This window comes from Phyllostomus hastatus, unplaced genomic scaffold (genome assembly GCF_019186645.2).
Source record: "Phyllostomus hastatus isolate PE091 unplaced genomic scaffold, TTU_PhHast_1.1 phas_contig_5, whole genome shotgun sequence".
Lineage (NCBI taxonomy): Eukaryota > Metazoa > Chordata > Mammalia > Chiroptera > Phyllostomidae > Phyllostomus > Phyllostomus hastatus.
In genome coordinates this window covers 3,472,654-3,486,022 of record NW_025333897.1, presented here as the reverse complement: position 1 = coordinate 3,486,022, position 13,369 = coordinate 3,472,654, and the positions used below count along the sequence as shown (strand labels likewise).

The 13,369-nt window shown below is 39.5% G+C and overlaps 1 protein-coding gene across 3 annotated transcripts in view; it reads left to right on the top strand.

The window, feature by feature from the left end:
- Positions 1-3,000: 3,000 nt before the first annotated feature.
- ZNF527 (zinc finger protein 527) overlaps positions 3,001-13,369 on the top strand; it is a 30,687-nt gene continuing 20,318 nt past the window's right edge. Inside the window, exons 1-5 of one of the 3 annotated variants that reach the window (XM_045846597.1) lie at positions 3,001-3,148; positions 4,751-4,789; positions 6,030-6,104; positions 9,968-10,094; positions 10,709-10,804. In XM_045846597.1, coding sequence (XP_045702553.1) covers positions 6,072-6,104; positions 9,968-10,094; positions 10,709-10,804 — 256 coding nt within the window. In that variant the 5' untranslated portion in view covers positions 3,001-3,148; positions 4,751-4,789; positions 6,030-6,071. Of the gene's footprint in view, positions 3,153-4,750; positions 4,790-6,029; positions 6,105-9,967; positions 10,095-10,708; positions 10,805-13,369 lie in introns of all 3 variants that reach the window. The other 2 variants (XM_045846596.1, XM_045846598.1) reach the window with 2 other exon arrangements.

Here is a 13,369-nt window from a genome sequence, read left to right as displayed (position 1 = left end):
ATTGTTTTAACTTTGAGCATGCTTTTCTGTATTCTGTAATGCTGGGGCTAGGACTCTGACAAAAACATTTCTTAGTCTCTCTTTGCTAACTGAATTCCTGTTTTAATTTGCCAGTGGAGACATTAAAGTTAAAAGGCAGAGAGGGAGAAGGCACTTGCTTCCCGTATTAGTTTTTCAGTATCTCTCTAGCAGCAGATGGCCTTCAGATTCTTTCTGCTTTCCTAGCACTAGACTACCAAACTCATTTAACAGTTAGCCTGAGAGCTCTCTCAGAGATCTTAGCTTCTGCTAAATCTACCTCTTCCCCCTTTGGTCCACAAGCTCCAGAACATAAGCTGCTTCTTCTTCTTCCTTCTTCTTCTTCCTCATTCTTCTTCTTCTTCTTCTTCCTCATTCCTCTTCTTCCTCCTCCTCCTCTTCCTTCTTCCTCCTCGCCCTCCTCCTCCTCCTCACTTAGCATAATGCTCTCCTCCCCCTCCTCCTCCTCCTCACTTAGCATAATGCTCTCCAGTTCCATCCATGCTGTAAAATGACCCATTCTTAACTGGCAAGGTATGCCTTCAGAGAAACTTTGTATATGTATCTCTTCATATGACAGTCATTGATCATAGGAAGACTTTTTGTCTTTTATTTTCCTATCTCAAATCATCAAGTCCAACACTGGTTGGTCCCAGTCAACTCCAGTAGAGTAGAGCAGTGGTCCTCAAAGTATGCCAACTAAGTAAGTGGTTACACTGTAAAAATAAGTTGTGGTGGGACTTTCACCAGCAGAGTTTAGTCAAGAAAGTGGAACTACACTGGGAATTTCAAACAGGAGATTAATTACAGGAAATTAATTACACAAATTGAGGAATCAAAAGAGTGAAGGGGCAATAGAATTATTTAAAAAGAAGAAGAAGGAAGAAGAAAGAAGAAGGAAGAGGAGGAGGAAGAAGAAGGAAGAAGAAGTAGAAGGGAAAAAAAGAAGAAGAAAGAAGGAGAAGAAGAAAGAAAAGAAGGAGAAGAAGGAGGAGGAGGAGAAGGAAGGAGAAGAGGAGGAAGAAGAAGGGAGAGGAAGAAGAAGGGAAAGGAGGAGGAAGAAGGAGGAGGGGGAGGGTAGAAGCAAGGGAGGGAGGTGCGTTTGGCTGGGGTGGGGGGAGTGGTGGGGGAAAAATGCAGATAACTGTAATTGAACAACAATAAAGTAATTTTTAAATAAAGAATGGGTCACCTTAAATTTCTAACATTTTGGTTTGAAATGTCCAAGATGATCTCTAACCTGTATGGTAATCAAGTCCAGGGAACAGTTATGTGATGTATGTACCAGTACCAAATCACAATTATCATCCAAAGAATACCTAACTAGTAAATTTTCCCATTAAAGCAATCTAATTATTAAATTTTTATAGAACCTTAAAGACAAAAACAATTGCTTGCTTTTTTCCATAAAAGTAACTATGCCCAATTTCATAAACAGCAAATCTCTTCAGCCCTAGTAGCCAGACTCCCTTTGTCCACGAGTCTCTTGCCTGAATCAGAGGCTCTTTGTGGGGAGGGGATTAGAGAGAATATTCTCCAAGGATGGGTTCTCATTTCAAGAACTTCCCCTTCCTTCCACATATCCCTACTTACCAACATCTTGACTTGTTAAGTAGGGTGCACCTTCCAGATCTTCCAGGGTCTAGTGAATGGAAAAAATGCTGCTTTTTTGGAACTTTCACTGACAAAGACTCTTTCCTTGATCAAAGTTTTAGTCAGGATCCTCTGAACACTCTTCTCAATCTGACTTTAACCTTTTGACTTCAGTGTTTGCCTTTGCATCACAAAGTTTCTGTAAGAATACTGTCAAGTAGGTTTAGCCAGAGTTCTTAATATGTGATCAAAATATCTAATTAAATTCCTTATCTACCCAGGTGATAAATGACCACTCTGGCCTCACCTGGGCAAGAATCTTCTTGGTCAGTCTAGTGAGAATTTCTCCCTACCCTGAAATTTCCTTAGTATTTTTCCATACACTGACACCCGCCCCCCACCTTGCTCCTTGCCTATAAATCCTGGCTTGTTCTTGCTGTATTTGGAATTGAGCCCAATTCTATGCTGATGTCTCTTCCCTTATTGAAATAGTTCCTAAATAAAAAAATCTATTTTCTCCCACTTCAATTACTGTTCAACTCTGTTTTTACTATCACTCAGGGGCTGACATTTGTCTTCCTGACTATGGGTAGTTTCTTAAAGCTGGGCACTAATTAAATTTGTAAAGTGAAAAGGTGGAAGCAGCCACGGGCTGCAACATAAACGGCTTTGGTGCAAATAAGCATCTTCCTACCAATAGAATCTACCCTTCAGTGTCCACACAACATCTGATGCAAGTAGGAAAGGGTTGTAAAAATGAAGGTAACAGTCGACCCGCCCGTGGCCCGGTTGGAGTGGGTGGAGTGGGGATGGGAGATCAGTTAGATCTGGAGACAGGCACACACGCAGTCACAGAAAGACTTCTTCTACGGACGCAACCCTAAGGCAAGACTGGAAACAAAGTTCTACCGCCTGTCATAGGTAACTCCTGCGACCCATGGGGTAACAACACAGTGCAGAGCCAGTCAACGTGCCACAGTCCTCTCACACAGCCACAGTCACTCACAGTCCCGGCGCGCCAGGCCTCCAGTGTATCACACAATGACTCCCAACAACGGGAGGTGATTTTCTGTACAGAAACTCACCACATTAACAGAACCCATCACCCCCTGGTGCGCAATCACAAAAGTGTGCAGCGGCATTACACACAGGCCTCCACACCAGAGCACACACAGTGGCAGATGCGCGCCGCCCCGTCGGTTCCTCTTACGCAGTCTGTCGCCCAGGGTCTCCTGGGTCGCACACTGCTCTTCGGTACCGCACCTGGGTACCAGCGGTGGTCGTGGGCCTCGGGCCCTCTGGGAAATGTAGTTCAGCAAAGACCGCCACGGCGCAAAGCCTTCTGGGGCTGGTGGTTCTCGGAGTCTCAAAGAAAAGCTGGGTAGGTAGTCCAAGACCCTGTAGCTTTATGTTTCCCCAGACGACTTCTGAGGTTCAGCCCGCCGCAACCTCCACTCCTCTCCGCTCGCTGGTGGTTCCGGGAGGCGACTTCACGGTTCTCGTGACAGGTGTCGGGTTTCCAGAACCCGCGGTTTGGGTAGGTGAGTAGGGCCTGACTTAGCTCGGGAGCCAGAGGTCAGGGACGGACTTGGAGTGGACAGGTTGGGATGCGGGCGGAGACCAGGAGGGTGTCTCTGGGGAGATTGTGTGTCATTATGTATAACTGTGTGAGAGGCTGCGGGTGTGGCAATGTGATTTTGTGTTTCACTGTGTGTATGTGATTGTGTACGAGTGGGACTGCATACTCTGGTGTAACGCTGGAGTGTGTGTGTGTCTGTGACTGTCTCTGCAGGTACTATGTGTTATTGCGGATGGGTTTGTGAGAGACTGTGTGTATGTGATTATGTTTCATCACTTGCCTCTGTAGAGATAACTGTTGGAATGTGTGTGTCAGCAGGTCCATCTGTCTCTACAGGTATAATTTTGTGTAATTATGATAGAGTGTGTGGTCTTGTGTGATATGTAACTGTGATTGTGTGCGACTGTCTCTTTGTTGGAGAAACTGTGTATCATCACCTCTGACTTTGTGTTAATGTGTATGTATGTGTGTGACATTATGGTTGTGATTGTGTGACCATGTATATATGTGTGATTGGGTGAGAATTTGTGTGTGTATATGTATGCGACTTAGTGTGTGATTGTAAGGCACAGGAAAATTTAAATTACTTGCCCAAGTGCACACAGTTAATAAGTGACAAAACTGGGATTTGAACCTATGCAGTTTGGCCCTAGAGCCCTTGCTTTTAATTACTAAAGTGAAAAATGGGGGCCCTGGATTTTGAGGGTTTTGGAAAGGATTGTCGGTGGTCTTGGACTAGGAACCTTTGGGACATGGAAACTAAATCTGGGTCTCTTCCTTCAGTCCCTTTGTGAATCACGAGAGCCAGTCTGAAGACACTGTAGTGAGACCGGTGAGACCGTTCTCAAACTGGCTGCCTCTAGGATAGGAAAGCCTAACCTGAAAGCTCAGTCTTCCTCTCTCTCCTTAGGGCATGGGATTAGAGATTTTAGCATTTTCCTTTCCAGACTCTCCCATGTTTGGCACTGAGATAGGCTGATCAGTGGCTCTTTTTCTGATGTACTAAGTGAGCTAAATTTTTGGTTCTGACTTTCTCATTAATAAAGAAAAATATTCTCTTATTTCCTTTCCAAATGTGTGTGTAGAATCTAAATGGAAACAAGGGTGGGGGTTCTCTATGCTGGGAGTTGGCTCACGCAGTCTTGAGAGTAAGGGAAAAAAGGTCCTGAGAGGTGGATTAACTTGCCCATGGTCATGTAGACAATGAGTGAAGGAGTGGAGAGTCTGTGAACTGGTTGGGTCTATACAACACTAAGTCTTTAACATGGCTTTCTTTCTGACTGTTCATCTCAAACTTGGAAAATATTACCCAAGGAATACACAGCTATTTGCAAACAGAAATTTAAAATACATTTATTTTATGGAGATCCGTAGGGCTCTCAGATGCTGAGAAGACTTTGAGTGTTCTCTCGGGTTGTTAAGGCTTTTATGGACAATTTCAAGCTGCATTGCACTAAGGAAATAACTTTGTTAGAACTGGGCCGGCTAGTGTAGAGTAGCCCAGAGTTAGGGGTCATGTATCCTAAATTCTAGGTCAAACACAACTATTCTCATTTTCAGGATGAAGAAATGTTGGCTCTGACAGTACAAGGAACATAGGTGAGGCTGTGGAGTTTGTTATTGGTGTAGTGTTAAAATTTGGTGAGGATTGCCTCAGGCTGCATTTCTGTGGACTAATAATGCTAAAATCTGCCATCTCTTAAAGATGCTTCTCTAAGAAACATATGGCATTGATTTCTCAGTTTATGTTGAATATTTCACATTCAGACATTGTGGTCTCTTGAAAGAGAAAAGTTTTTAAGTCACACTGCAGTCTGATTTTAAAGACTTAATTGCTTAAGCTTTTTGAACTTTAATTTCAGTAGTTGGTGAAATGGGGATAATAACACCTACCTTTGCAGCTCTATGATGATTAAATAAGGTAATGGTATATATAACATGTATACTATATTATAGGAGGCACAGTAAGATTTATTTTATTTGCTTATCAAATATTTTTTGAGCACTTACAATGGTTTAGCTTTATTCTAAAATTAGAGATATACCATATTTTGCCATGTATAAAGTGCACCCATGTTTTAGTACTAATTCCCATGTATAGTTTTCATTATTGGTACATGGGCATTGATACTACCCATGTATAATGCACATCCTTATTTTTCCCTCAAAATTTTGAGCAAAAAGTGAACATCATGCATGACAAAATATGGCACCTATGGAACCAATAAGTTCTAGCTCTCTTAGATGTTATACTATTGATTGGAAAGACAACAGTAAGTGGGAAAAGTAAATAAGTACCATATTTGATGATGTTAAATACAAAGAAGAAAAATAAATCAAAATAAGGAAAAAGAGACTGGAAGGGAGGGTCTCTTTAGATAGAAATTTTAGGGAAGTCCCTCTGATGTGGTGACAACTAAGCATAAATAGGAATGAAGAAAGGCACTGAGCCAAGAAAGGGAAAAAGAAAGGCAACAGCCTTGAAAAAAGAGTGCACACAGTTTGAGAAACTATAAGGAAACCTGTGAGCCTACACTGGGGTGAGCAAGGGAGAGAAAGGTAGGAAATGAGGCCTACGTGGCAGCAATAACCAGATCATAAACTGCCTTGTTGACCATAGGATGGACTGTAGCTTTTAGTGAATTCAAACTTTGTATTCTTATTATCAGTCAGGACTTCAGGGATTAAGATCAGCTTTGACCTTTTCTCAGATCCTGGAAGTGGGTAGAGCTGAGACTGTGGGGACCATAAAAGGGGCAATAGTTCTAGCTTTTTAAGTCTCAGATCAGCAGCAATGGGATGGTCTGCCATTTTTTCTTCCTCAACTCTCCCTTCTCAGGACCTTGTTCTCTAAAAGAGAAAATTGAAGACGGAAGGAAGAATGGCTGTTGGACTTTGTAAGTCCATGTCCCAGGTAAGCTGATTTTTTTTATTTTGTTTTGAGAAATTTCACCCCTTTTTTTTCTCCCCCATGGAAGGACTACTGGGAGAGTCACAGATAGCCCAGTGAGCACTCTCTTCACTTTTCTTTCTCCACCATTTGTCCATATGATCCTTCCATAAAACGTGTAGTATCTCTTTTACTCACAGTTATGCTCAGGTGTGTGATGAAACTCTCCTCATTTGATGGGTCATGATCTGTTGTATTGGAGATGAATGCAAGTGAAACAAAGGATGGAGTGTGATTGTCGAGTGTCTTATTAAATAGGGAGGTCAAGGATGGTCTTCCTGAGGAAGTGACATTTAAGCAAAGAAACACTTCAGTGAAAGTAAGGAGTAAGTTTTGTGGAGATCTAGGGAAGAGCTTTAATATTAGAAGCAATAGCAAGTAGGAAGTTCTTATGGTGGAAGTATGTTTGATCTGTACCTGGAATAGCAATGAGCCAGTATTGTGTGAAGCAGATGAGCACTGTGAGGTCAGAGGAGTATCTAGAACAAATTATATAGGCCCTTGAAGGTCATGATTAGGACTTTGAGTTTTGTTCTAAGGGTGAAGGAGAGCCATTGGAGTATTTTTGATTTGTTTGATTTATGTTTTAAAAGAAAAAGAGGTAGCAGGGAAGTAAGGGAGGAAGCAGGGAGACCATTCAGGGTCTACTGCAATAATCCATTTGGAAGGTTATAGCTGCCTGGACCATAGTGGTACCATTGGAGCTGGTGAGATTCTGGGCTTGGTTGTGAAATGTGAGAGGAAGAAAGCAGTCATGGATGATTACAAAGATTTTTGATCTGGGAAACTGTATTAATGGTCATGACATTTATTGAGATTAAAATACTGGGTGGGATAAGACAGAAATTAAGAATTGAATTCTATATATATTAAGTTTGAGAGTCCTGCTGGATATCCAAGAAGAATATGGATTATATATCTGAAGTTCAGGACTGAAGATGTGAATTTGAGCCTCATTATGTATTTAAAGCCATAGGACAGCCCTGACCAGAATGGCTCAGTTGATTGGGCATTGCCCTAGAAAGCAAAATGTTGCTGGTTCAATTCCTAGTCAAGGCACATGCCTAGGTTGCGGGTTCAGTCCCCAGTCAGGGTGCGGTCCCCAGTTGGGTTGCATATGAGAGGGAACTGATCCATGTTTCTCTCTCATATTGTTGTTTCTCTCCCTGTCTTTCTCTCTCAATTCCCCTTTCTTTATAAAGAAATTTAAAAAAAAATTAAGCAATAGGACAGGATGAGATTATTTTAAGTATAGGACTGTGGTGAATGTAAATAGGAAAAAGGGCCAAGGACTGAGTTTCGGGCATTCATCATTTAGAGGCTGACAAGTAGAGGAAGAACCAGCAAAAGAGATTGAGAAGGACTGATGCAGAAGGAGAACCTGAAGAGTAAGGGTTCTGGAAGTGAAAAGCAGAAAATCTTGAAAGAGGTGATGATCAACTGAGTTAAATCCTTCTGAGAGAGGTTGAGGAAGATGAAGACTGAGAGCTGGCTCCTGGATTTGGTAACATGGAAGCTACGAATGCTCTTGCAAATAGCTGGTTTACAGAGAGGTTGAGAAGAAAGCATCACTGTAATAGATTTAAAAGAGAATACAAGGCAAAAAAAAAGTAAGAATAGAGACAATGAGTCTCTATTTTCTGTGCTGTCCAGTAATGTACCCAGTTGCCACAATGACTACTCCAAATTGATATGTGCTACATATGTATAAAACACATACCAGATTTTGAAGATTCAGTATTAAAAAAGAATGTAAAGCATTAATAATTTTATATTGATTACAGGTTCAAATAACATTTTCTGTATTTTGGGGTCAAATAAAAATATTATTAAATTAACTTTACTTATTATATATACTTTTAAAAAATATTTTGTTTATTTATTTTTAGAGAGGGAAAGGAGAAAGAGAGGGAGAGAAACATCAATGTGTGGTTGTCTCTTGTGTGCCCTCCACTGGGGACCTGGCCTGCAACCCAGGCATGTGCCCTGACTGGGAATCGAACTTATTATATATACTTTTTAATGTAGCTACTGAAAAGGTTTAAATAACATAAGTGGCTCACATTGTATTCTGTTGGATATTACTGATATAAACAACTCTTTGGGAATGTTTTGTTATTACAAAGAGAGAAATGGGACAATAACTAAAGTGAGATCATGGAAAGGAACTTGCCTTTCTATTTATAGATGGAGGGTATTGCATCAGTTTATATACTAATAGAAATAATCCAGTAGAGTGAGAAAATATTGGTAATACAAGGGAGATATCTGATATCTCCATGATGTTTACTAGGAAGAGAGGAGACAATGTCCTTGTATGGACAAGTGGAGTGACTGGTCTTAGGAATCCTAGAGTTTTATCTGTAGTGGCAAAGTGAAGGCCAAATATATGAGTACAGATCCTGGTCAGTAAACACATATCAGGGACTAGAGGATAAGGAAGTTCAAAGTGAGAACAGGGGAGAACTTGGTGGTAGTTCGAGAGATATCAGGTGTGAAATAGTCATGGGGGAGTGAGAGAGTGAATTTATGAGAAAGTATATTAGAATTGCCTAGTGGTGCTTTTGTGGGATCATCTCTGGTCATATCCTAGCAGTACACTGAATCAACATGTCTATCAGTCAGGGTTCTGGCAAGAAACCCTAAAGGGACCCATTTACAAGTATATAGAGAAACTACAAAGAATAGTGCTATACCCTGGGGTAAAAGCAGAGTTCCCCTACTAAGTTTAGGCCTGAACCTGGAGAAAGAGATGGCTGAATGGGGAGGTCCCCTGACAGCCACTGTGACTTTTGATTGAAGGAAAGAGACCACTGTGGCTGGTGCTGCAAGGAGGGAGACAGGGGAATAACTGTTGTGCCTTGCTCAACTCCCTCCCATATTTTGCATGTGGTTTAACCCAACTGAAAATGGGGTGGGAAAAGGGAGTCACATGGTGTAATCAATACAGGTTATCCTCCCACAACACACAAGTGTAGAGGGGCACATGGAAGTTATACAGCATTATGTAATGTATTTTTTTTCTCTAGCCACACTTACTTGTATTTTTAATGTGTAGAGTAACCATTTGATATTTTATTATTTTTAATAAAAATGAGACCATTCTATGCAAAATGGAACTTGTCATTTTTAAGCATTGAGTATTCTTCCTTCAATGGATGTTTCATAGAAATTTTCATCATTTATTCACTAAGTGGCAACTATTTCCTGAGTATTTATAATGTGACAGATTTTATAATAGATACTGGATATATATGAGCTTATAAAACATATATCCTTCTCCTCATACAGCTTATATAGATCAGTGGTATAGCTTCAACTCTAAGTTTTGGACATGTAAGTTTTTTTCTAGATTTTTTTATATTACCTTCCAGAAATCTCTTCATATAGAAATCTCTTCATATATACTTCATTATTTCTTCAAGATACTCTCCTGGAAGTTTCTCATGTATAGAGTCTAAATTGCAGACCATACCCTTTTGTTAAAGCCCAATCCCATGCTTCTTTCACTACTCTGAGGCAGATGAGATCCCAGTTTGGGGACTACAAAAAATGCTTTCTATAAGAATGACTTGATACTTAGTATATGTAACATAAAACTCTGCCTTTACTCATATACTTTTATGTCATAAAACTCATGATTCATTCTATAAGCTAATTCTTTTCCTGTGTGTATGTCCTTTGTCTTTCACAAAAATGTATATTTTCAAAAAGTAAGACTGCTTTTGGTATTTCTTTTTCTCTTAAATACTTGAAAAATCAAGGCATGTACTTGTTCCCCAATAATGATTTTCCTTATACCACTTAGATTTTTTTCTAAATTTCAGGGGTTGGTAACCTTTAGGGATGTGGCTCTAGATTTTTCCCAAGAAGAGTGGGAATGGCTGGACCCATCTCAGAAGGATTTATACAGAGATGTCATGTTGGAGAACTACAGGAATTTGGTATTGCTTGGTAAGGATGCCCTCTCCAATAAATCAAAATCTTCCCTCGGGGGTGTTTTTGCTTCCTCCATTGGGAATATCTAAGACATTTACGTACTTAGCTGAATTGCTACTTCTGTCCCCAGGAAATGATTTGCAGTAGTTTTATAGAATTATAAATTAGTAACTCTCTTTGCTATAGAATAATGGTTTGGAATAGCAGCAACAGTATGGCATGGAAATTTATTAAATTGCAAGTTATGGGGTTCTACTCTAGACCTACCAAATCATAAACTCTGGGGATAGGCTTAGTAGTCTGGGTTTTAATAAGCACTCCAAATGATTCTGATGCCCGTGAAAGTTTGAGAACCACTGTGACTCCTGATTAATATGTCTGGAGTAGGGACTGAGAATATGTATTTCTGACAAGTTCTAAGGTGATGGTTCTTCTGCTCTAGCACTTTGAGAACCACTGCTATGAAAGAAGTTTCATCTCGCTCAACCTTCATGCAAACATCATTCCATTCTCTAGCCCTTCCTATGATGTCTTTTCTTGCCTGATGACCAGGAGATTGGGTGTGAAATTCTGGAATAGGAGTAGCATGTTCTGTCTTTCTCTTGCTCTCATTCTTCTTCTGTAAACAGGACTCTCGATTTCCAAGCCCAACATGATCTCCTTATTGGAGCAAGGGAAAGAACCTTGGATGGTGAAAAGAGAGATGTCAGATGGTCAATATACAGGTGAGTAACAAGAAACTGGGAAGGGTGGACTGTTATAAGGTGCCAGCCCAAATGGTCATGAGGCTACCTTGGCTCCAGAAGAAAACTGAAATCCTTTTAGCATTCTCTTCCTTAAAAATCTCACCTACACCTTGAGTTTTTTCCTTCCTGTTTCTATCAAATTATACTCTCTATAATATTTCTACCTATACCCTGAATTCCAGTCATTCCCAACTCTTCTTTCCCATTTATAGTCAGAATTGTATAAATTTATAAATTTATACTTAGGGTTTTTATTTTTATGAAAGTTACTGCCAAAGTGTTTAGAGTCGAGTGATTTTATAAGGCTCATACCTTTAAAAAAAGGAGTCTCTTGCCCTGCTTCCTATTTTCCCTCTTCCTAGAGGAATCCACTTTTCTTTTGCAGTTTCCTTTGGTGTTTCTTTTGTGTCTCTAACAAATATATTTCTATTGCTATTTCATTATTTGTTTTTTAAAGTTTAAAACTTACCAATATCTTCTCACCAGGATGATAAAAATTTAATACTTTTTGATCCTGAATCCAACACATATGAGTGCACATACATATCTCCCATCTCCCAATCTGTCTCTCCAAAATCATAGTTTTGATTTAATCACAGTCTACTATTTACATTATTATGGATTTTAAGTGCTAATCATAGCAATGCTGGTACATATAAAGATCATATTTTCTGGGTTACTTTTTTAAACCATTTTTAAATTTTTCAATTATAGCTGACATACAATATAACATTGGTTTCAGTGTACAGCCCAGTGATTAGACATTATGTGACTTACTAGGTGATCATTCTGATAATTCGCATAACCATCTGACACCATATGTAGTTATTAGAATATTACTGACTATATTCCCTATATAGTACTTTATATCCCCATGACTATTCTTTAACAACCAATTTGAATTCCTTCACCATTTGTACCCATCCCCAAAACCCCTCCCATCTCTAACCATAAAGTGTTTCTCTGTATGTATAAGTCTGCTTTTGTTCTGTTTGTTCATTTATCTTGTTTTTAGATTTAATTGTTAATAAATACATATTTATTGCCATTTTATTTTTCATATTTCTTATCTTTCTTCTTCTTCTTCTTAAAGAAGACCTTCTAACATTTCATGTAATACTGGTTTGGTGGTCATGAACTCCTTTAGATTTTCCTTGTCTGAGAAAATTCTAAATGATAACTTTGCTGGTGAGTAATCTTGGTTATGAGTTCTTTTCACCATTTTGAATATTTCTGGCCAATCCCTTCTGGCCTATAAAATTTCTGTTGAGAAATCAGCTGACAGTCTTTTGGGTGCTCCCTTATAGGTAACTATCTGTTTTTTTCTTCATGCTTTTAAGATTCTCTCTTTGTCTTTAACCTTTGGCATTTTATTTATGATGTGTCTCATTTTGGGTCTCTTTGAGTTCATCTTGTTTGGAACTCTGCACTTTCTGGACTTGTATATCTGTTTCTTTCACCAGGTTAGAGAAGTTTTCTGTCATTATTTTTTCAAATAGGTTTTCAATTTCCTTTTTTAATGTACTTTATTGATTACGCTATTAGAGTTGTAACATTTTCCCTCCTTCACTTCCCTCTGCCCTGTACACCCCCTCCCACCCACATCCCCCCTGCCTTTAGTTCATGTCCATGGGTTGTGCATATAAGTTCTTTAGCTTCTACATTTTCCATACAATTCTTACCCTCCCCTGTCTATTTTCTACCTACCATCTATGCTACTTATTCTCTGTACCTTTCCCCCCTCTCTCCTTCTCTCACTCTCCTGTTGCTAACCCTCCATGTGATCTCCATTTCTATGGTTCTGTTCCTGTTCTAATTGTTTGCTTAGTTTCCTTTTGTTTTTATTTTAGGTGTGGTTGTTAATGATTGTGAGTTTGCTGTCATTTTACTGTTCATATTTTTTATCTTCTTTTTATTAGATAAATCCCTTTAACATTTCATATAATAAAGGCTTGGTGATGACAAACTCCTTTAACTTGACCTTATCTGAGAAGCACTTTATCTGTCCTCCCATTCTAAATAAAACCTTTGCTGGATAGAGCAATCTGGGATGTAGGTCCTTGCCCTTCATGACTTGGAATACTTCTTTCCAGCCCCTTCTTGCCTGCAAGGTCTCCCTTGAGAAATCAGCTGACAGTCTGATGAGAACTCCTTTGTAGGTAACTGTCTCCTTTTCTCTTGCTGCTTCTAGAATTCTCTCCTTCATTTTAATCTTGGGTAATGTAATTATGATGTGCCTTGGTGTATTCCTCCTTGGGTCCAACTTCTTTGGGACTCTCTGAGCTTTCTGGACTTCCTGGAAGTCTATTTCCTTTGCCAGCTTGGGGAAGTTCTTCTTTATTATTTGTTCAAATAAGTTTTCCACTTGTTGCTCTTCCTCTTCTCCTTCTGGTACCCCTATAATTTGGTTGTTGGAATGTTTAAAGATATCCTGGAGGTTCCTAAGCCTCTCCTCATTTTTTTTGAATTCTTGTTTCTTCATTCTGTTCTGGTTTCATGTTTCTTTCTTCCTTCTGGTCCACACTATTGATATGAGTCTCAGTT